The sequence below is a fragment of the Halyomorpha halys genome, unplaced genomic scaffold (genome assembly GCF_000696795.3).
Source record: "Halyomorpha halys isolate HHAL.00 unplaced genomic scaffold, Hhal_1.1 Scaffold265.1, whole genome shotgun sequence".
In the NCBI taxonomy this organism is placed as follows: domain Eukaryota; kingdom Metazoa; phylum Arthropoda; class Insecta; order Hemiptera; family Pentatomidae; genus Halyomorpha; species Halyomorpha halys.
Window position 1 is genome coordinate 1,402,728 of NW_027107765.1, and position 21,889 is coordinate 1,424,616.

At 28.5% G+C, this 21,889-nt stretch overlaps 1 protein-coding gene across 1 annotated transcript in view; it reads right to left on the bottom strand.

Annotated features, from left to right (window-relative positions):
• didum (dilute class unconventional myosin) overlaps positions 1–21,889 on the bottom strand; it is a 55,648-nt gene that overhangs the window by 22,425 nt on the left and 11,334 nt on the right. The window contains 15 exon segments of the mRNA XM_067046107.1: positions 702–878; positions 1,034–1,139; positions 2,129–2,244; positions 3,664–3,838; positions 5,749–5,807; positions 5,809–5,961; positions 11,587–11,698; positions 13,621–13,817; positions 14,978–15,133; positions 16,287–16,384; positions 16,474–16,558; positions 16,635–16,775; positions 17,431–17,649; positions 17,724–17,855; positions 19,030–19,244. Of these exon segments, the coding sequence (XP_066902208.1) occupies positions 702–878; positions 1,034–1,139; positions 2,129–2,244; positions 3,664–3,838; positions 5,749–5,807; positions 5,809–5,961; positions 11,587–11,698; positions 13,621–13,817; positions 14,978–15,133; positions 16,287–16,384; positions 16,474–16,558; positions 16,635–16,775; positions 17,431–17,649; positions 17,724–17,855; positions 19,030–19,244 (2,141 nt within the window).

Genomic DNA, 21,889 nt, shown 5'->3' on the forward strand with positions numbered 1-21,889 from the left:
CTACAAATGGGGCATTGGCTCCAAAAAAACGCAAAAACTGTTTTCTGTGATGGCGACTGTTTTTTTGCGATAGGCATAGAGTTATTTTAATTGACTCTCTTCAAAAAAGGAAAAACCATTATAGGAATATACTATGCATCATTACTTGACAAGCTGAAGGCAGAACTTGCAGAAAAACGGCCACATTTGCAGAAAAAGAAAATCCTGTTTCACCAAGACAACGCACTGTCTCACACCTCAGCGGTTGCCATGGCGAAAATCTACAACTTATGGTTTGAATTGCTTGACCATCCGCCTTACTCATCAGATCTAGTCCCAAGCTACTTCTTTATGTTCCCTCATCTAAAAATTGCGCTCAGAGGACAGAGATTTTTGTCAAATGAAGAGCCAATTACCTTCATAAACAATTAATTTGCAGAGAAAAACGCCGAGTACTTTATGGACGGGTTACAGAGATGGGAGCAACGCTGGGAGAAGTGTGTGAGTTGAAAGGAGACTGTTCAAAAATAAAGAAAAAAATTCAGAAAAATGTCAATCATTTTTGTTGGGTTGGAAACTTTTCAGACCACCCTCGTAAATATATACATTATAAGTTATTGTAACATAAGTACAAACTATTTTTTACAGGAAACCTATACACAACAACTACATCTAATTTATAGAGCCCAAATCAAATATAAATAAAGTAATAATATATATACCTTTTCTTGAAGAGAATTTGAGGATTCTTCCCAAAGATGTTTAAGTTGGTCACATTCTATAGTTTTCTCTTTCAATGATTTGGTAACTTTCTTCAAATCTGATTCTAAGTTCTTCGTCCCTTCAATTTTAAATTTTAATTCATCATTTTCTATGATAGATGCCTTAAGTTCTTTATGCTGAAACAAAGAAATATATGTAAAACATAAATATAATCCAATACACACCAATAAATACAACAAACCCAAGATATTCAATAGTTAAGGCTATACTAAACACTAATAAATAAATTATAAATCTCCATATAATTTATTATGATATAATTGATATTAACCATTTCCTGAATTCTTTGTTGGAGGGATATAATTTTATTCTCCAAACCAATATTCAGTTTCTTCAAATGTTCTGCTGAGCGAGCTTCTCGTTTCATTTTTTTAAATCTGAAAACAAAAAATTATAATTGGTATGTTATATTATAGCAATATAAATTATATTTATGTTTATTATTGTTAAAGTCTTTAAATCTATAATTTAATTATTTCATAATTTAATAAACCAGAGAAATGTCATTATGAGTTAATAGTTCCTGAATAGCATCAACTTTCATTTCATAAAAGACAAGATTAAATGTTAAAAATATAAGGAGAATGAAAAATAAAAAGTAACTTAAGAAAACTCATCGGTAAAAAAAGAAGGGTTAAGATGGGAAAGATAAACAGCTTATAGTTATCGTTGTCAAGACTGGATAAACTAATATGTTGCTTTATTCTAATCCCGAACCATTACTAGAATATTGAAAATATATTTAGTTATATAAAATAGAATTTAACAAATTTATTTGTTAATTAAAAAAAAATTATTTTTTTGTTCTTATTTATTTTTATTTTTGTATAATTGTCCATAATAAATATTCAATAAATGTTAATTACAAAATTAAATTAAAATATCAACAGAGATCAAAAGGAACATACCAAGTTTGAGGATCAAGATAAAATTCTCAGCAAAATTTTAATAATTTTCCAATTAAAAAGATATAGTTCTTGTTGCTTATATCCCATAAAACCGATCTAATATAAAAAGTGATACTCAATTTCATTAAAAAAAAAAAAAAAAAGAAAGGAAATTCCATAAATTAGAAAGGGGACACAATATCTTTCTATAAAATGAAGCAAACCCCAATTTTTTTTTCCAAATACTATTTATTTCAATTATAATAAATAAAGTAAAAATTTTTTTTTATTTGAAGCCGAGATAAGAGTTGAACCAGACCAGTGAAAGAACAAAAAAAATCACGCAATTCTCAGGGAAAAGTACAAAATGTTCATAATTTTTCCAGTTCAACAAAAACAGATGGAAAACTTAGGCTGTGCTTAGTTGTTTACCAAGTTAGATTTTTTTTATGAAGCACAAGTCAAAAATGATAACTGACCTTCTACGAGCTACAAAGCCTCTAATACGAGCCTGCACAATGATAACATTTCTTCTTGCGTTCGCAGCCTTCTTTCTTGCTAACCATCCTCTTACATGTTTCTGAATTATTATCGCCTAAAAACACAAACAAATTCATCATTATTGAATAAGAATAAAGTTACTGGATCAAGACTAAAATATGAACAATACTACTTTATTTTAAAATAAAGTTTAATAAACTTGACTTAATAGATAAGCCAACTGCTAGCATAACAACAGGAGTTAAATGAATATTTGAATAAATTGAAACTAATTTAATAAAATTGAATATAAAATAAAAATAATACTTTAAGCCATAATAGTAGCCAATAAAATAATTTTAAAAAATAGAATATTAATAAAGAATAACTATACAACTAAAGAGTATAATATAACAGTATAAGCTTCTTAAGAGAAGCATTTAATGGAACTAAACAAAAAAAAGTAATCATTGATTTCTTTGTTATCTTGATTTAACAAATATAATAATTGGAAATCACTCAAGATAAGAATTGGCACTAAAATATGATCTCTTTCAATCTTTCCTGTAGATTTTTTGGATCACAAAAATATGTAAGAAAATTTATATGATTTAAAAAAAAAAGTTATATCATTTTAAAAACAAATAAACATCAATAATAAAAGGTTATTATAAAATGTGATTGAATTAAAATGATAAAAAAAATTATACTTAGGTAATAAAAAAAAAATGTTTAGACAAATATTTTCAACTAAATTTTAAAATATTCTTCTGAATGTTAGCGGCTTTACTCATAGAAAACAGACTAAGAAAATGAAGAGAATACAAAAAGCGTCTATTTTCTAAAATCAGTTGATTTGCAGAAACAAAATGATTAACAGTTCTGTAGGCATGTTCTCAGCAGTTAAGGAATTCAAAAATAGTAAAGGAACTGTTAATTATCTCTCAGGCGTTTCAACTATCCCATTCATTAAATTATAATACCATAATTAATTATTGTAGACACATTTGTTAGAAAGAGTTTTTCCATGACCATGACAGGGACAAATATACTTTTTTATCTTTAATGCTATACTTATTAATATTATTATATAAATAATTAAAAAAAAAAAAAAAAGTGATTCATTAATTTTAGGTAGCTAAAAAATATCTCCAAAGCAAATTTTCATTTAACATCTTCAAAAGTTTTTATTTACTAATGACTTAAAGTTTTTAAAATCTTATGTACGAAGATGAAGCAAAATAATTTAATTTATCAAATAAAACATAAAACAACCATCTGGTCAGATTAATTTTTTTTTGTTTACTCCTTACTTAGCCATTTCTGGCAAGTGTATATCACAATTGTGGTTTTAACTAGAGTGAGAAGGTTAAGATTTCATTCTGTGTGGCTGCCACAAAATAAAAATATAAACACCATGATCGGAATTGAATGAACTAAGGTAAACAACACTTGACTAACAAACTCGGCTGCAACAGCCTCAGAGATTAGATATAACTAAATAACTAAAAAAACTCTGGAATAAATAACTTACTGCGTTGTTTCTCTTCATACTAGAGAATTTTTTCCTGGCTAGGTATCCTCTACCTAATTTTTGAAGACCAAGTACAGTGGTTTTCAAATTTTTATATTTAATAAATGCTAAATATCCACGTATAGCAGCCTGTATTTTGATTGCTGCTTTATTTCTTCTCATCTGTTCAGTTTTCCTAAAAATAATATAATAGTAAACATTTAAATTTTTATAAGCTTCATGAATTAACTTATTTTTCCTAATAATGGAAAAATAGTGCTGATCGCAATATTATTAGATTCATCATCATAATTAAGGGCCCTAAATGTGAGAAATTACTTAAATGAAAGGAAGGTACCATGTGAAAGAGACTTTTACATATATTGTGCACATGATACATTAAAATTTTTGCAGATACCTATCAATATTTCAAATAGTGTAATTATGAGTGAGGAAGGATACCATTTTGGCGATTCAAGAACTTATACATACTATTATTCCATGACAAAGGTGGATAATTCATTTTAAGCACTTTTAGAAACTAAATTACTGAATAATATTTGGTATTGAGGGAAAAACTTTATAATCAAAAACCAACTTGCAGTTTTACAGTTTTTTTGTTTGTAACAAATAATTTTACTAAATTTAATTGCAAGTATACTATTTCTATATAGTTATTATGTTGAGTAAATTTATTCAGATAAATTTGAAGTAAAATTAATGTTATGTTTATCATTCCTTTCTTTTGTTTTAGCGTTCAAAGTGAGACAGTATTGTTTCTAAAGTTATTCAGCTTTCATCAAACTCAATTGATTTACAGTGAGCATCGCATCTGTAATATTTTTTATTTCAGGTTATTTATCCCTTTTTTATGCTTTCTAATGCTACCTGGATATAAAAACCTATGCAAACGAATGAATTAAGTTTATATTCATAAGGAACTTCAGTGACTTATTAATATTAGTAACTATCTATCAAGTGTCCTCTCAGACAACTTCCAACACAATAATATTGTTATGGTTTTTATATTTAAAAAACTAAACTGTATATGACTCAATGATCTAACAGTACACCTACGTAAAAAACAAACCAGCATTACCAGCAGGAGTATTACGGTAAAGATTCATCCAAAAATATATTTTCCCAAAGTGTTGATAAATATTTTCAGCATTAACATTAACTACTGAGACATGCAATGATTATATTATAGTATAACAGCATTAAGTTTTTTTTTTCTTTATCATATTAACTTAATTTTAATACAACATATGAGACTATTGTTACTTTTTAGTTTTATAAAATTGTAATATGTAATTGAATTATGATAAACATTCAATAATTAGTTAATTTAAAAAAATATTAATTCATAAATGGATCCTATTTCATTTATCATTACCTTCTCTGTTATTTTCTAACGCACTAATATTGCATAAACTTGTATGATAAACTTTGTAGCAAATGTTTTATATCAATGATGTATAATAAAATATATCCATTCCAAGGAATGGTATACATATAATAGTGTAGAAAAAAAAACCCCTTCAATATAGGACCATTCTGATCATTAAAAAAAAAAATCATAAATGAGTTTATGCTAAATTTTAAAATAAATTTAGTCAAGTTTTAAAGATTGTTACAAATAGAAATTTCATCTCTATTTATATTAATAAGACTAAGGATAGTCCATTCTTCCACCTCCAGTACGAGTAAATTATAGTATTAAATCCTATTAATAAATAATTAATCAGTATAGAAGGAAGAACAAAAATGAGATTCAAATGATTGATTTAACCATTGCAACAGATTGGAGAGGTCAATACACAAGAAGTCAAGCAAGATTTGAATAAATGTAGACTTGTATAAAATAAATTAAATCACAGTAAAACATAAACACAGTCATCCTAAATGTCCCATCTGAATAGTTATTGTTCAAAGTGAAAATCACATTAGCAAAAATAATATAAGCTCCGCATTTTTTTCAACAGACACTATAATTCTGTCAAGATCTTTTCATTTCAGTTGATAACAAGTTCCGAATATAAATTATCACATCATTATCACTCTAAAAAAAATTAAATCATCATAAACTTAATGTAATTGAATTACCTCCTGGCTAAGAAACCTCTCACATAACGCTGCAAAGTATTAGTTGCCACTAAAGTGAAAGGCAAAACGTCTTCTTACTAGATACCCTCTCACTGTCTTCTGGATCATGATGACCACTTCCAGAAGTCTGTCAGATCTCAGCCGTTCTAGATATGCAACTTGACCTGCACGGAAGAATATCTTTGTTGTTCCAAACTTGAACTTGTCATTGTCCTAAAAGAAAATAAGAGCTGAGGAAACAAAGAGATATCAAAGGGAAGGAATAAATACATAATCATAAGATATATTATTTTATAAAGAAAAAATCAGAATATTCCGCTGAAATATTAATTTTAAAAAAACAACACATGTTACATATTTATTAGAGTTTATACAACATGACTTGAGTAACAAAGATATTCAAAATATAAAGACTGATGCAATGTAAATAATCATGAAAATAAAAGTAATAGGATCACATAGAACAATTGATAACTGTATAATTATTCTAGTAATTTTTTACGATTAGTAGGACTAATTAAAACAAAAACTACAACATTTATACTTAATTATTGATTAGATAATCAAATTTTTAACTTGAAAACTCATACAGGAAAAGTTATTTGAAAGATAATGTTATTTAAAGATATGAATTGGGTGTCATGCTAAAGAATGAACTTACTATGACGATATTGTTTGTTTAATTAAAATGTGGGCTGCTTCAAGTATCAACTAATAATTATATGTGCTGATTGATACCATATGCTCTTTTCTTTCTTAATCTGTTTATGACCCGTCAACAATAATAAAGGAAAAGAAAAACTAAACAGAACACTATTATTATATAAACAATTTAATTTTTTTTTATTTAAAAAAAATTAATTTGATAGCATTTACTTATTGTGAGTAAGTGGCGTTCTAATGAAGATCCAATATAGTTCAAGAGAAGATAATACCCCATGCGACCCGTTTCCAATCCCCATAGGATAGACTTCTTTGTCTTAATTAGAAAACAAAACTTATATTAAAATAATTGTAGCCCTGAGCAAGGAGCACCAGCTGTTGCAGGATAGTTAACAGACAGTGAGCCATACAGGGTGTCTAGCAAAACCATTTTGTGGAAATTTCTGATTGTCAGATTTTTTAAGTCATTTTTGAAAAAAATTCAAGGTCATCAAAACAATTTTAACAGGCAATAAACGACAATTGAGGTGCTACCTGAAAAAAGGTTGTTTATGACCAAAAGCACTTTTTTCAAGGATTGCATTTTTAGAATTCTGAATATCCAATTTGTAACCAAAGTTTCAAAGTAGTATCATAATTTTTTGAAGTTGGTAGAACTGTTTGAATGAGAGAAATTTATATACCCTTCTTCCACACAATTGTTCAATGGTGGTTCAGTTTAGATTTTCTTTCTTGAATAATTTCTGAGATTTTGTTGAAAAACTGATCATATATCTTAGAGACAACTTTTTGAAAGGTGCAAAACAGAAATTGTCCAATTTACAAGTGGGGTATAAAGTAAATTAAGTAAAAAGGCAGAAAGGTGAGTTTTATTAATCAAAGACTGGAAACATGTAGGGAAAGAGTTTCAAGACCGGAACAACATAATTCATTAAGTCTGCTCTACAGAGGAGAGAAAAACTTGGAAGGAGATACAGGCGTTATATTTGGCCAGGTCTGATAGTCTCTTCCCGAGCCACAGACAGGCAATCCAAAAATAATAATACATTCCAAATGAATCGTTTACAGATTTATAAGATAAGTTTAGACCAATTTTCTTTAAAATCAGCCACATCATTCTTAACAGCTGATGACCCTACTTTCTATTAGTATTGCTTACACCTGTGCTCAGCCTGGTCCAAATGTTCCAAAATTGGTATTGGAGGAATAGAGTGGGCAGCATATCATGCAAGGTGTGGTGGCAAACATTGGAAGCAAAGATTTGTCAATGTATACTTGGCCACACTGAACACAAGTGGCTACGAAATAAATTCATTTTATGTGTTCTACAGAAACAGATCGGAAATAAAACAAAAAAAAACTGCATATATCACCAATATATTAATTTTAGTATTACATTTCAATTTGCATTAGATATAAGAGTTAAATAAATATTGAAGGTTTTCCTTTTATTGGGTTGTAAAATATGTTCGTAGCATTTTTCAATATTTCAATTTAATCCTCTCTGTGTTTATAAAATCATGTTTACTTGGTCAATAATGTTTAAATATTCTAAAAACGGGTTAATTAGTTAAGGTGCTTTTTTATGCATCTGTTTCAACCGAGATTCCTTATCTTTAAGTGGTATTTTGCTTGCTCAAAATGTAAGAGAAAAAAATTCATTTTCGTCATTTAATGATTTTTTATTTCCAAAATGGAAAATCGGCTCCACAGACAGTTAGCAAAATTTGCAGTGTGTATGACGATGATGCCTAACAAGAAAGCAAAGTCCGTAAGTGGTTTGCTCAGTTCAGAACCGGAAATTTTGACTTGGAAGACGCAAAGCGTCAACTTCAACTGTTGATGATGACCAAATTCAAGCCATGGTCACAGACAAACCTCACTCTACGATACAGGATATCACAGAAACACTTAACATATCTCATGCAAGTGTCTCATAATCGCAAAGGCATACTTTTCCATCACGATGACACCCGTCCTCAGGTGTCTTTGCAGACCCGGCAGAAATTATTGGAGTTTGGTTGGGATGTGATCCCCACCCACACTATTCACCATACCTTGCCCCAACAGATTTTCACTTATTTCGGGCCCTCCAAAATTCTCTTAACGGGAAACACTTTAATTCGCTCGATGACTACAAAACACACATAGAGGAGTTCATATCGCAAAAATCTGAGAAGTTCTGGGAATACAGAAATAAAAAATTACCTGAAAGGTGGCAACATGTAATAGATCAAAAAGTTTCATATATAATTGATTAAAAATATTTACAAGAATCTGAAGTTTTTATTGAAATCACCAGTTAAAAACGCTACGAACTTATTTTACAACCGAATATCAGGGTCAGCCAGTACTCCCACATAAGAAATGAGGTCTCAGTTCTTACTAGGATGAATAATCGAAGATCTAATATTCTGTTTTATACTTCCAAATTTTAACAAGTTAGTTAAAAAAAAACTTAATACAAGCTGAGAAGGGTTATACAGCAAGTATATAATTAACAGGGCTAAATGCTTCACTCAAATTATTGTTTTAACCAGGAAAAATAAACAAAGTTCTTATAAACTAAGTATTTTCCAACCAAATATCCTTTATAGTTCATTAAAAAAGGCAAATATATCAATAAAATAAATCATTAAAGAAAAATATGTTAGGTTTGAAGAGAGTCAGAGAAACGGTTAATTCACACATGAAATACAAGATAATTGTTAAAAATACAGCCTTGAAATAATAAATGACTAAGTAATTTAAAAGATGATGTTGAAGCAAGGAAGAATAAATTAACTGCCCACATAAAAATGGAACATGGATTCAAATTAAAAACCAAATAAGTTTGAACAAATTTCAGTCATGACTAATTCTTTCTGATTAGAAAAAAACTATAATAATAAATAATTCAACAATAATGATCTTACAAACATTTATTTATTTCACTTCACAATCAGAATTTAAAGTAACCAACAATGATGGTAAAAAAAAAAATTTAAAGACTCATATATTAAATATCTTAACTCAATGATGTTCTACGACCATTTAATTTTGTTATTAATTAATGGTTTATTAAATGAAGAATCATATTGAATATATTTTTTAGTAAAATTAGTTTTTGGATTTTCTTCAAAATGTATCAGAAGGAGAAATTTCTTTTTTTTACAGAATTAATACAATTAAGAATGTAACCATATTTTATTGCCTGAAAAAAGTGTAGCCACAGGTGTATTAAGGTATATGTCAAAACCTGTCTGTTAGTAGGAATATATTTAATGAGATACTTTGAATGTTTAAAAACGTTTGAGCTCAATATACTGAAATATTATTGATTAAAAGTGTTTAGTCAGTCCATCTGTAGGAATCTAATCATTTTTTGAGAGAACAGATCAATCAATTTTCAATGTTGATGGATTAAATTATTCTAAGGTATCCTGTGAATATATTGAAACAATACATGGGGCTGGGGCAGGAGCAAAGGGCAGGAGGCAGGTGGCCGGGGGCAGGGGAAAGGTAAATTATTAAAGGTTCGAAATAATATTTTTAACTGATTACCACACTTCCACTACTTGGCCAAGTTGAGAACGTAACAAGGGAAGATTCTTCAATTTCACTGGATAAAATTTTACAATGGTTAGTATTAGTTTCAGACCAAAAGAAAAGACAAGAAAGACTGGTCAAACATGCATAAATATAAAATAGGACGTGCGTAAAGCATGCAGCTTTATTTTGAAGAAGAACTGTCTCAAAAACAAACCCAATGACATTACCACGCTATCATACATAAGTATAATTTTATATTTGAGAAGCAGAGCCAGCACCAAAAATATGAAGTAAGATTCTGAATAAAGTCAGGTTCCAATAGAAAATCAACGCTTCTAACCACACTGGAAACATCACTGGTACAAAAGTAGGTGTAATGTGGGGGTGAGAAGCTGAAAATTCAAAAAAAAATTTACAAGGTATGGTCAAACAGAGCTAGACATGTTTACGAGAAATAGAGAAATATTTAGCAATAAACAAGAACAGTAGAAAATTGTGCTCTAAAAGTCTGTTTATACCTTACCTGTTACAATTACAATTAAATCTTAATAATCTGACAAATACGGAAAAACAAACGAGTAGTCAGATAATCAAATATTAAAGAGAATTGTAAGTCCCATTTAAACGATGCAAAATAAGGAATTAAGGTTGAAATAATTCAAAGACTATATTTATTTTCTTAATATTTCTTTATTAAGAAAACATAATAATCTAAGGTTACAAATCCTTTATAACAAGAAATATGAGTTAAAATTTAAACAGTAAAACTTCAAAAATATGTTTTAATAGAATAAGTGAAAGTTAAGATGGAAAAAAAATAAAGGAAGTGCAGCTTAATTTACATGTAATATATTGCAAAACAATGTTTTAAAAGACTCGGCAATAACTTTTTTCCACTTTTTAAGCTAGTATAGAGTTTCCATCTCAAGGACCTCGTCAGAGCTCATAATAAATTCTGTTAGCCACCATAATGCTTTCATATGTGCCAAGTTCATACGTGGATTTTCTGGGTCTTTCTGAACTGCCGCAATCACTTCAATTATCTTCTTTATCAAGAGAAGAGATGTGAAATGACGACCTCTAACAACCATTTCATTAAATCTTTACATAGTAGGCTTTCAATTATGTAAAAAGTGCCAGTTAGATAGGAACAAACCATTGACAAAGAACCTAAAACTAACTATTCATCACTTTGATCCCGATTTTCCAGTCACTGTTTTAATAAAGGATTTTATGCACAAATGTTTTCCACGATTAAACAAAGTTGGAAGGTGATACTTGATCCCAACAAATTAGGATATTCTTCCTTCAGACATCATGAGCATATTCGGATTATAAATTATATTTGATGTCTGATTTACGAATGTTGAACTATCGACATTGTACTGTATACACGAAAAAATAAATTTTTAAGAGAATTTTGACAAATTATAATGAAAAGTAACTAACAAGTTACTTTTTATTTGTCAATTAAACAATAAAGAATCTCACAAACAATCAAATTCAGATTTTACTTTTTTATTAAAAGTAAAACTTAAGGAACTTATAGTTAACTATTCAAAGAATAATAGATCTAAGCATTCTTTACTAAAAATATGTGACATGTGTATATTATATATGTATGGAGAGAGACAAAAATGTTACCTTAATGATTTTGTTTAGAATTGTATGGCACGTACTTCGCATTTCATTCCAATTGATATCACCAGATCTACATAGCACTCTATATCTTTTAAAAAAGTCAACATACAACCACCTGAAATATGTAAATGTTAGAAATTAATATTTAAAATTGTAAAAGTAAAAATAATAAAAGGAAAATTTCCAATCATTCAATTAAATTTTATTAGTTTTTATTTAAAACTAAAAAAAAAAAAAGAAAGGAATAACCAAAATAGAAATGATAAAACAGAACTAGAAATGGTAGTCTTACTGCCATATAGATGAGAAAAGGAAATTTCAGAAAAAATCTATTGAGAGATAAGAAAGGAAGAGAGCAACTTCAGTGCACATGAGGGTTCGTTAATATATTATATCACAACTCATTCGAGAGACGAGATGTCATTCAAATATCTCAATTATTATTATTTATTTAGTGGTTATTAATTGAAGGCAATTCTGTACTTTAATGTTATTTTTTCATGGGAATCATTAGCCTTCTTACTTCAATTTCATTATTCATTAATTTTACATCAGTGTGCCTAATGCCTAATAATACTAATATTTGGAATGAACCGTCCACCTTCAGGGGCCTATTTGCAAAGTTACAAATCTTTTTGTTACATTAAATTTTTAAATATAGTCAAATTTTCTTTACTTTCTTTTTGATATTTTCATTATGATTATTTTGCATACCTTCAATATCTTCTTTTGTTTTTTCTGTCATTTTAGTTCAATTTCTACTTTAAATATTGTCAATAATTTATTTAAAAAACTCTAATCAAAACCTACTTAGAATCAATAAATGTCACTACATATATCACTCAAACTTAATATAGTTAGTTAATTAGCCTTTTGACGCTGTAAAGGTAGGCTTTGCATTGTTTACATGTATTGACCCATATACTTCTCATGCTTGTTAGAAATGTCCGAAGGCTGATAATTCCCAAAATAAAAATTTAAAAACAGTAAAATAATTATTATAATATTAATTTTTTTTTTGTTCACCCCCAACCTCATCATTTCTGGTATATGGGGTGGTTATCATACAAGTTATCAGTGTATTCTAACCAAAGAGGGGTGGTTGTTTACATTCTGCGGGGTTGTCATGAAATAAAAGTTAACCTACCCAAGATGGACTCGAATCAACATTATTGCAGACTCAAGGTTACAAAGGTGATTCTTCCTCAACACATTTAGCTAATACAGCATCCATTAATGTATTGATTATAATTATTAAAGACAAATACATTATGAAATAACAAGTGACATTATTGTAAGAGGACAATGTATGGGAAGATATCCTATAAGGATAAATCTGATAGATTAAAAAGATTTACATGAATAAATGTACTAATGAACTCAAATCATTAACATTAAACATTCAAAACTTCTCTAAATCAGTCCTTAGACCAGTGGTTATCAACTGAGGTCCCTCAGAACATTGGGGGTTCCGTGAGCCTCTTCCAGGGATTCTGGAAAATAATTTTGGAATTGGTCTTTTTGCAGAAAATAAGTCATTTGACACTGTATTTGTATGGATTCCACCATTTACCAACTTTTATCTAAATGGTACCACCATATTCAGACTAGTGCCAGAAAGGTTCTACTGCTAAAAAATGTACGAAACCACTGCCTTAGATTAATAAAGAAAAGAGTGAAATTAACCGTTGATATTATTTAATTTTATTGCAGCAAGAAATATGATCATGAGATTAGCACCCAGCAATCAACAGAGAGACTAGATTAAAGAAATTCACAACCAGCCTTGAAAATTGGATTTAGGGTATTGAAAGGATTATACAAGTGATTACATGTAACACATTACACAAGCTACCAACTTATGGTAAAGTATTATGGAGACACGATCCTTTCAAAAATATTGCTTTTTGGTTTTTATTTTATTTTATTTTTTATAAATAATCTTCTAAACAGCCAGATATAACTGTATTTTAAAAGAAAAAAAATCTATATTGAGACTAATGATAAATATCTATAATGATTGTAAATATACATTACCGAGAAGGAAAACCAGCAGCTGAAATCCTAATTGTTTCTAAAACACCACAAGCTCTCAGCTGTTGAACAACCCTTCCAGGATTATATTTAAAGGCAGCTTTTTCATCATTTGGTTTGATACATCTAATATAATGCGGTGTAGTCGCATTAAGTGTGCCCATGAGAGCATTCAAAGAGTCCCGAAATTGAGAGCCAACCTAATTGAACAGAAATATCTCAATTTTGGAGTACGGTAACTTTAGCTCTATAATATCCAGTTGCATTTAACAAAATTACCTATAGATCAGACAATTAAAAATCAACACCGAAAATATGCAATGTACAAATACTACAGTGTAACCTGTATAACAAGGATCTCAAGAGACCTATCACTCAAAGGGGCTTTTCATTTACCCAGTTTTAGTAAATAAGCAGGGTTAAAATGACAGCTGTCTTATTCATAGAGGATCCTGCTAAGAGAGGTCAAAATTTACCATTATTCATTATACAGATTATATAGATGAAAATGTTAATCAATTTTCCTGAATAATATTTTGTTAATAAATATTAACATAAATGCATATTTTATGTATTTAGACGAATGTAGTTTAAATTCTGAAAATAATATAAAACTTAATATAATAAAAACTTATGCCTTAAAAAAATCAAGTATATTGGTTTCTATTTCAGTGTTACTAGCTTTAAGGTATTTTCTGAGGGTATAAATTTGATTAAATACGCCAGGATTATCAATGTATAACAACTCAAAATATTTATGTAAGGTTTTTAATGCTTTCTATGCATTACACTTAGGCATTCTTTCTAAAGTCTCTATCTAATGAAATGGACTCATGTCTTGACCTTTTGTGCACATTTATTCACTTGTTTATCATAAAAAATCTAAGATAGTACTGAAAAACAAAGCATATGCGGAAGAAATTTAAATGTTTGTAAACAAATGTGTTGCAACCTGTTCAAATCTGATGAATTGTCTTACTTACATAGGCCATTGAGCCACAAAGTTCCAATTATAGAGATAAACATAGAAAAATCTAAGAAATAAAATCTCAATTGCAAATGTTTAAAAATTCTCATTAACAGAGGTATTTCAATGTAAAAGTGTCAGGACCTCATTGTAATGATCAGTAGAAGAAATTTCTCATATCCAAAACTCACTTAATCAGGTTACACTGTATGAACTATCCAAAAATAAACCCTGATAAAATTAAATCAAAATAAATAGAATCAATATTTCAAAAATGAAAACGAAAATTTCCAACATGACAAAAATATTTGTTATCTGTATTTGTTTTTACTAATTCATAGGTATTAAATATATTATCTAATTATATATTTTATAATGAATATCTAAACTTACTGTTTTTTTGTTCTTGGAAACTTGAGGTGATGGCATCTTGGACTGAACACTAACTCTGACGCGAGGTTTTGGTACAGCCAGTTTATTATCTTTTTCTTCTGGATCACTAAACAGTCTGGACACGAGTCTGTTGGAGCTGCTCTTAAATACTGAAACCTGGACAAATATGTGAGTATGTGTTTTATTTAATATGCCAAAACTGGTCACAATCTAAATTATATTTATGGTATAGTGGTGTATGTATATGTTTTTGTTAAAAAATCAAGCCTAATTCCAGTTTTTAAGACCATATTTATAATTGTCTGCACAATATGAATGAAGCTTTCTTCATGGGGTTGTGTGAAACCTACACTCTTTAGAGAAAAAAATTCTTAATGGGAATCAAATCCAATGATAATAGTGTAACAAAAATTTTAATATATAGATTAATACTATGAGTTTTAATAATTCTATATTTTAATAATTACTGTAGTAGCTACAGCTAAGTACACATTGAGATGTAATTAATTTAGAGTAGGGCAGGACAGTTTGTGAGACTCATATTATACAAGGGGATTTTGCCCAATTCGAGATTCAAGTCCCAAAAACTGCGTTGCCAAGCTTTGCATTAAATCTCAATGTCCCTCCACCTAAAATTAATACATTAATTATACTGCTCAACATGATTTTTATATTCAAAAGGAAAAAAATTACTATGATATTGTCAATGATCTTATAAGAACTCGTGAAAATTTGGTTTGAATTATGTTCTTAACATAACACTTCCTGCACCCGCACCTCAACTGCTTCCTGGATCTTCTTGGAGCAGTGAATAAGTGAGAGGAATACTTTCATCTGAATATTTCAAACAGGTATCGTTGCAAATGAAATCCTAGCCGATTAAAGTTGAAATATCAAGAGGGATATTTCACAAGCAAAATATGATAGATAATTCTCATTTATTATTTTATAGGTGAATCAGAATGTTTAAATATTGTGTAGTTTAGAATGTAGAAATTATTACAATATTTGAAAGCTTAAACAGCTATTTTTCAGAAACCTTGTATAATGGGGAAAAACTAATTTCATATTTGAATTCAAGAAAAAAACATTACCAGACTCACAAATTTTTCTTTCTGGGATAAAGAAAAAAAATTTGTTTCCCTTATTGTAATAAACATAACTAAAATAAATTTAGATTGCTTATTAACCTATCAATTCAAATTTGATTTACTAGCTTATATATATAATAGCAAAAAATCACTTCGATTCATCTAACAACTTAGATTACGAATTTTTTTACATAAATAAGCAATGCGTATAAGTTTACCTGTTCTTCAATAATTGTGTCTCTATTTTTTTCAAGAAAACCGGATACATCATATTCAACTTTATCAGCAAAATGTTTGACAAGAAAAGAACTGTTTCCTAAAATATTAAAAAATAAAAATAAGTTTAAAAAATGAATTAAAACAAAAATTAATCACAAGGATGAATAATATTTACTAAATACATACCAAATCGAGGTTTAACAAAATGAGTCTTTTTACTGCATTTGGAATATAATTTTTCAGCCCATGAATCATCCGTACCTTTAGGCATCTGTCAAAAAAATTATATTTAATTTTTATAATTGTTCTTGCAATAGTTAGATAAATCATTAAAAAATATTTATTACACGACACTCCTCATCCAGAAGATCTAAGATACCAAGTTTTGATTCAATAAGGTCAATGCAGGGTTGGTTATCATAGAAATCAATAAATTTCCATTCAATGTTTTCCTTTAAATAGTCCTCTTGTTCCAATTTAAAGACATGCTGCGAAAAAAAAAAAAAAATATTGTAATTTTTTTTTTTATTATTATTTAAAATAAAAACTGGAACTTAAGGAAAAATAAAAGGTTTTGCATTATATTCAAGTTATTTGTGGCTTATTTATCCTTTTTTTACCCTTTGGACTCTATTTCAAAACTTTATTTAAGTTTGAACATTTGATTCTGCTATGCTGATGCTAGTTTAATTGAGTTCCAAACGTTTTGTATGTTAGGATCAGTATTCTCAGAAAACTATCTTTTAAATTTGTATTCTGCACATAAAATTATATTTTATAAAATTGAATTGTAACTATTCTGTTTCCATGCTATTGGCAATTATGACACTGATAGAAATAAATAAAAGATTTGTCTTCTATGAAGTTTTCAACAATTAACAGTTTTTTTATATAATTAAAACAAATCAATTATAAACCATGAAGACTAATTTATATATAAGATATTATTTGTGAAGTGATACAAAGATTAAAACTGGTTTTCCCAAAATTAAGTCCACTAGTATGACTTCTGCTACTAAACATGTTTTTAAAAATGTAAAATAAGACCTAATGTAAGAAGTTTGCAAGTTTATGAAAATACAAAAATTTTTATTTTTAAATCCTGATCTAAACTAATAAAAGCTATTTAAGAGATAATATTACCATATTGAATTGCTGTTGAAGTTTTTCATTTGCATAATTAATGCAAAATTGTTCAAATGAGTTTAAATCGAATGTTTCAAAACCATATATGTCTAGAACTCCAATAAATTTAACCTTAGATTCAGGCGAAATATTTAGGGCTTTGTTTATCAAACAAACAATCCATGTAAAAAGTTGAGCATATATGTGTTTAGCCAATGCATCTCGGGCACCAGAGGCCTAAAATAATAGAAAAAACAATAACTACAGGAAAAATATTTAATAAATAATTTAAAAAAACGATAAGAAATTACCTCAGCTACAGACATGGGCTTATTAAATGTTTCCCTTGTGCTTACGATTTTTCTATGGCAGAGACAATGCTTCAATTCATGGACATCAACACCTAATAAAGTGCAGAAGGTAAGCAGATTCTGATCATTTTGCTAAAAAATATAAATTTGATTTCTAAGACCTTTGTAACAAATGAAAAAAATAAATCAGAGTTAAGACAGATATAATTATGCACTTTTTTTTTTTAATCCTAATTTAGTACGCTAACATTTATTTTATTTTTTTATATACAGTGGGTTTTGTCATGGTAACTCCAGTTTGACAGATGCTTTTTTAGTTACTCAAACCTAAGAATGAGTACCTGCCATTAATCAGAATATAATTAGTATTTGAAATAAAATGTCTACCAGGTATAACATAATGTATCAGGTAGTGCAGGGTCAATGGGTTGTTTGAGACATTTTTTTTTTCTATTAAGCATCAAATGTTTTTAGCCATGTTTTTGCTTTAATCCTTGGCAAGTTAAAGAAGGCCGTCCCGACTCTTCCAATCTATATTAATTCCCCCTCTTCCACAGAGTATTTTTATGTCCAGATAATATTATGCAGCTTTTAAGGAGAGGGAAATATTTGCCAGAAGTAGTCTCTACTACATTCACTTCTTCTTAGGAAATAAATATAAAAATAAACACAATTTCTAAGTTTTCAACCATGATCCCTTATACTTTTTCAACTGCAAATAACAACAATTAGGACTTAATAAATCCAATTAAAATAATAAGCTATTAAACAGAGGAAAAAAATGAAAAGTAACAACAGAAAAAATCTTGTTAATAATACAAGAACAAAAATTAATAAATAAGATTATAAAGATAATAGAAAAATAATCAACAAAGTCTGTAAATTTGAGGTAATTTAAATGAGTTTTGTGAATAAGAGAAGATAACAAATGTTTTTCCACTTGTTATAATAATTTTTACAAAAATCTAACATATCAGCTCTTTCTCCACTCTTTAGTATTATCAGTTCTTATTCAATTAAATTTTGATCTATGAAACACTGCATCCTTATAGTAGATAAATGCTCATATTCTGACAGATCACCTCATGTGAAGACAATGGTGAATATCATTAAACCTGTCAGATTATGTTGGAAAGACATCAACAGTCCGAGACTCCTTATCAAGAGTTGTTAGTCCCATTACCAAGTTCAGCTATTAAACTAAAAGTTTTAACCAAATTTCTAATTGTTATCTAATTGAATGAATGTAGGCTAAATATAATAAAGAAGTTAATTTTTTTTTATGAATTATAGTATAAATAAAAACCTGAATGCAAGAACCATCTTCTTGTGAATTGGGTTGAAAATCAATATTTCCTAGGTGAAGTATGGCAGCCAAAATAAAAAATATGTCCAATATTTCAGAATTGGAGAAACCGAGAGTAGAAAAAGCAGATATTGTCTCTTCATATGCTTTTCCATCATCTACAGAAGGTATTACACAGTCGGGGTCGCATAAATATTTATATTCAGCAGCTTCTCCTGTGACAACAACACTATGCAGTATGCAAACATTTAACAAATAACTTAATTATATTTACTAAAATACTGTAATATTTAATTTTAACACAGAAAATATATAGTTGTATAACTTCAGGGAGAAGGTAAAAGAATAACCAATATTTGATAAATTGTCCAGAATAAACTGTTTATCATTATTACGATAGTATTTTAATATTTAATAAAAACAGGACCAGAGTAAAAAGTTACACAATGATAACTTGAGGAAAATTTGAAATTTTGATTCTTTTAGTTGAAAAAAAAAATAGATCAGAGAGTGCAAAAGTAGAATTATGAAATGGCAAAAAGCTGAAGATCAGAGATTGTAAAACCAGAGACCATAGAGAAAAATTATTCTAAAATATAATTAAAATAATGTTTAATGAAGATGAGTACTCTCATTACTATTAGCATTATTTATAACTCAGTTAATTAATTGAAGTCCATTAACTAATAAGCTTTGCTAATGAGTCATTTGGAAAGATAGATTAACCTTTTGCTTGCCACTGTTCCATAAGTATATAAATTTGTTTTCATCATAATCAAGGATGAAGTAATTTATAAAGATAAACAAGAATAATACTAAGTGTGTTTTTCCTTTGTATAATTTCTCTCTCCAAACTCTCAACAAAAACTCCAATTAGAAAATTTTCATGATCGCAATTCTTTCTTTTACTATTAAGTTAAAAATTAATAACACCATTTGTAAAACCATATAAGTGAACTTTCAACTTTTTCCTCTGGCTTTTTTTTATTAGATCATTCATTAGCCGAGAGAATCATTTGGGCTGATTTATATTAAAAAATCTGTGTATAAACAAGTAAATGAACAATCATAAATTAAGCAAAGAATATTGTATCTTTGGACAATATATTATGGTAAGTGGGTGCTTAACAAGAAAGAAACATTAATATAAAAATATCATAAACAAGTGAAGTAAGACAGGTCAAAAAATAAATGTTAAAAATGATCAAGGTATGGAGGTCTTACTGATTCCACTAGAAAGAGCTGGGTTTTTCAGAAAAAAAAAAAAAATAGATCAAGTTTGATAAATTATGTAATGTTCTTGTAAATACATATTGTATGGTATGTGAAATAACTCAATAGATATATGTGAGATAGCTCAATAGATATATGTGAGATTACTCAATAGATATAAGTGAGATAACTCAATAGATATATATAAGATAACTCAATAAATATATGCGAGATAACTCAATAAATATATGTGAGATAACTCAATAGATATATGTGAGATAACTCGATAGATATATGTGAGATAACTCAATAGACATATGTGAGATAACTCAATAGACATATGTGAGATAACTCAATAGACATATGTGAGATAACTCAATAGATATATGTGAGATAACTCAATAGATAAATGTGAGATAACTCAATAGATATATGTGAGATAACTCAATAGATATATGGATTAAATTATGAGTAACTTTTACTGGTTACTTCTTTATTATATACCCTAAGCATATAGTAAAACCTTGATTTGGAGCATATAGAATACAATATATTATACAATGTTTAATAATTAATTAAGTAATAGTAATTCATTTCAATATAAATAAACATGTTCATAATATTGAGATAAGATAATAACAATGAGATAGTAACTACTAGATCTAAAACTATTACAATTCTAGATAATTCATAATAATTATTTTAATTTTTAGAATTACCTAGGACTGCAAGATCCGTAAATTCCTGCCCCCTACATATTTTCTCATTACCCGTTTTTATCTCTCCAACAGATTATTTCAAGTAAATCACAACAGCGCTTATTCATCCCTATTTCCTCAGTCTGTTGGTTCTATCCTTTTTACAGTTTTCGCAGCTGACATTCCAACAACATAAATCACATTTACCATAACCTCTAAACCCATGACCTCTCGCCCCACAGTATCCTTTAATAATACCCTACTTATTCTTGTTAAACAGACCTGTTACTTAAGAATGCATCTGGACAAACGACTGACATGGCATCCTCATACAAGACTAAAAAGAAAGGAAACTGCTCCTCGATTCTGACTATTACAGCATTTACTAGACAAATGGTCTAAACTTCCAATCCATTACAAAAGATTGATCTACATGACTATTATAAGACCTATCTGGACATACGGAGTTGAGCTTTGTGGTTCACCTGAAGTGGAGACTAAACCATCGAATTCCTCCTGAATCCAATCCCTACAGTAAAAAATCCTTCATGGAATCCTTAATGCTCCTTACTTTTTCACAAATCAAATCAACCATCAGGACCTCAATGTCCCATATATGCCGATTTGACCAGAACCAGATACCAATCCTTCCATGATAAACTTCCCAATCACCCAAACCCACTCATTTCTAACCTGGCTTCTCCTTCATTGCCTAATAATCCTCCTAGGTGTCTGAAAAGAAGATAGCCTCAAGAGCTTCTCCTCTAGAAATGCTATTGTAGTTCTATTAATGGGTAGATTCTCCACATGTTTGTATCATGTCATTATATCACTTACAGCAAATTTACTTGATGTATATATTTATATATAGAACTAATACCGTATATATAATGGTTATATAAAGATAGCCACTGTTATCGTGAATCAACTGCATTAATCCTCATCATGGA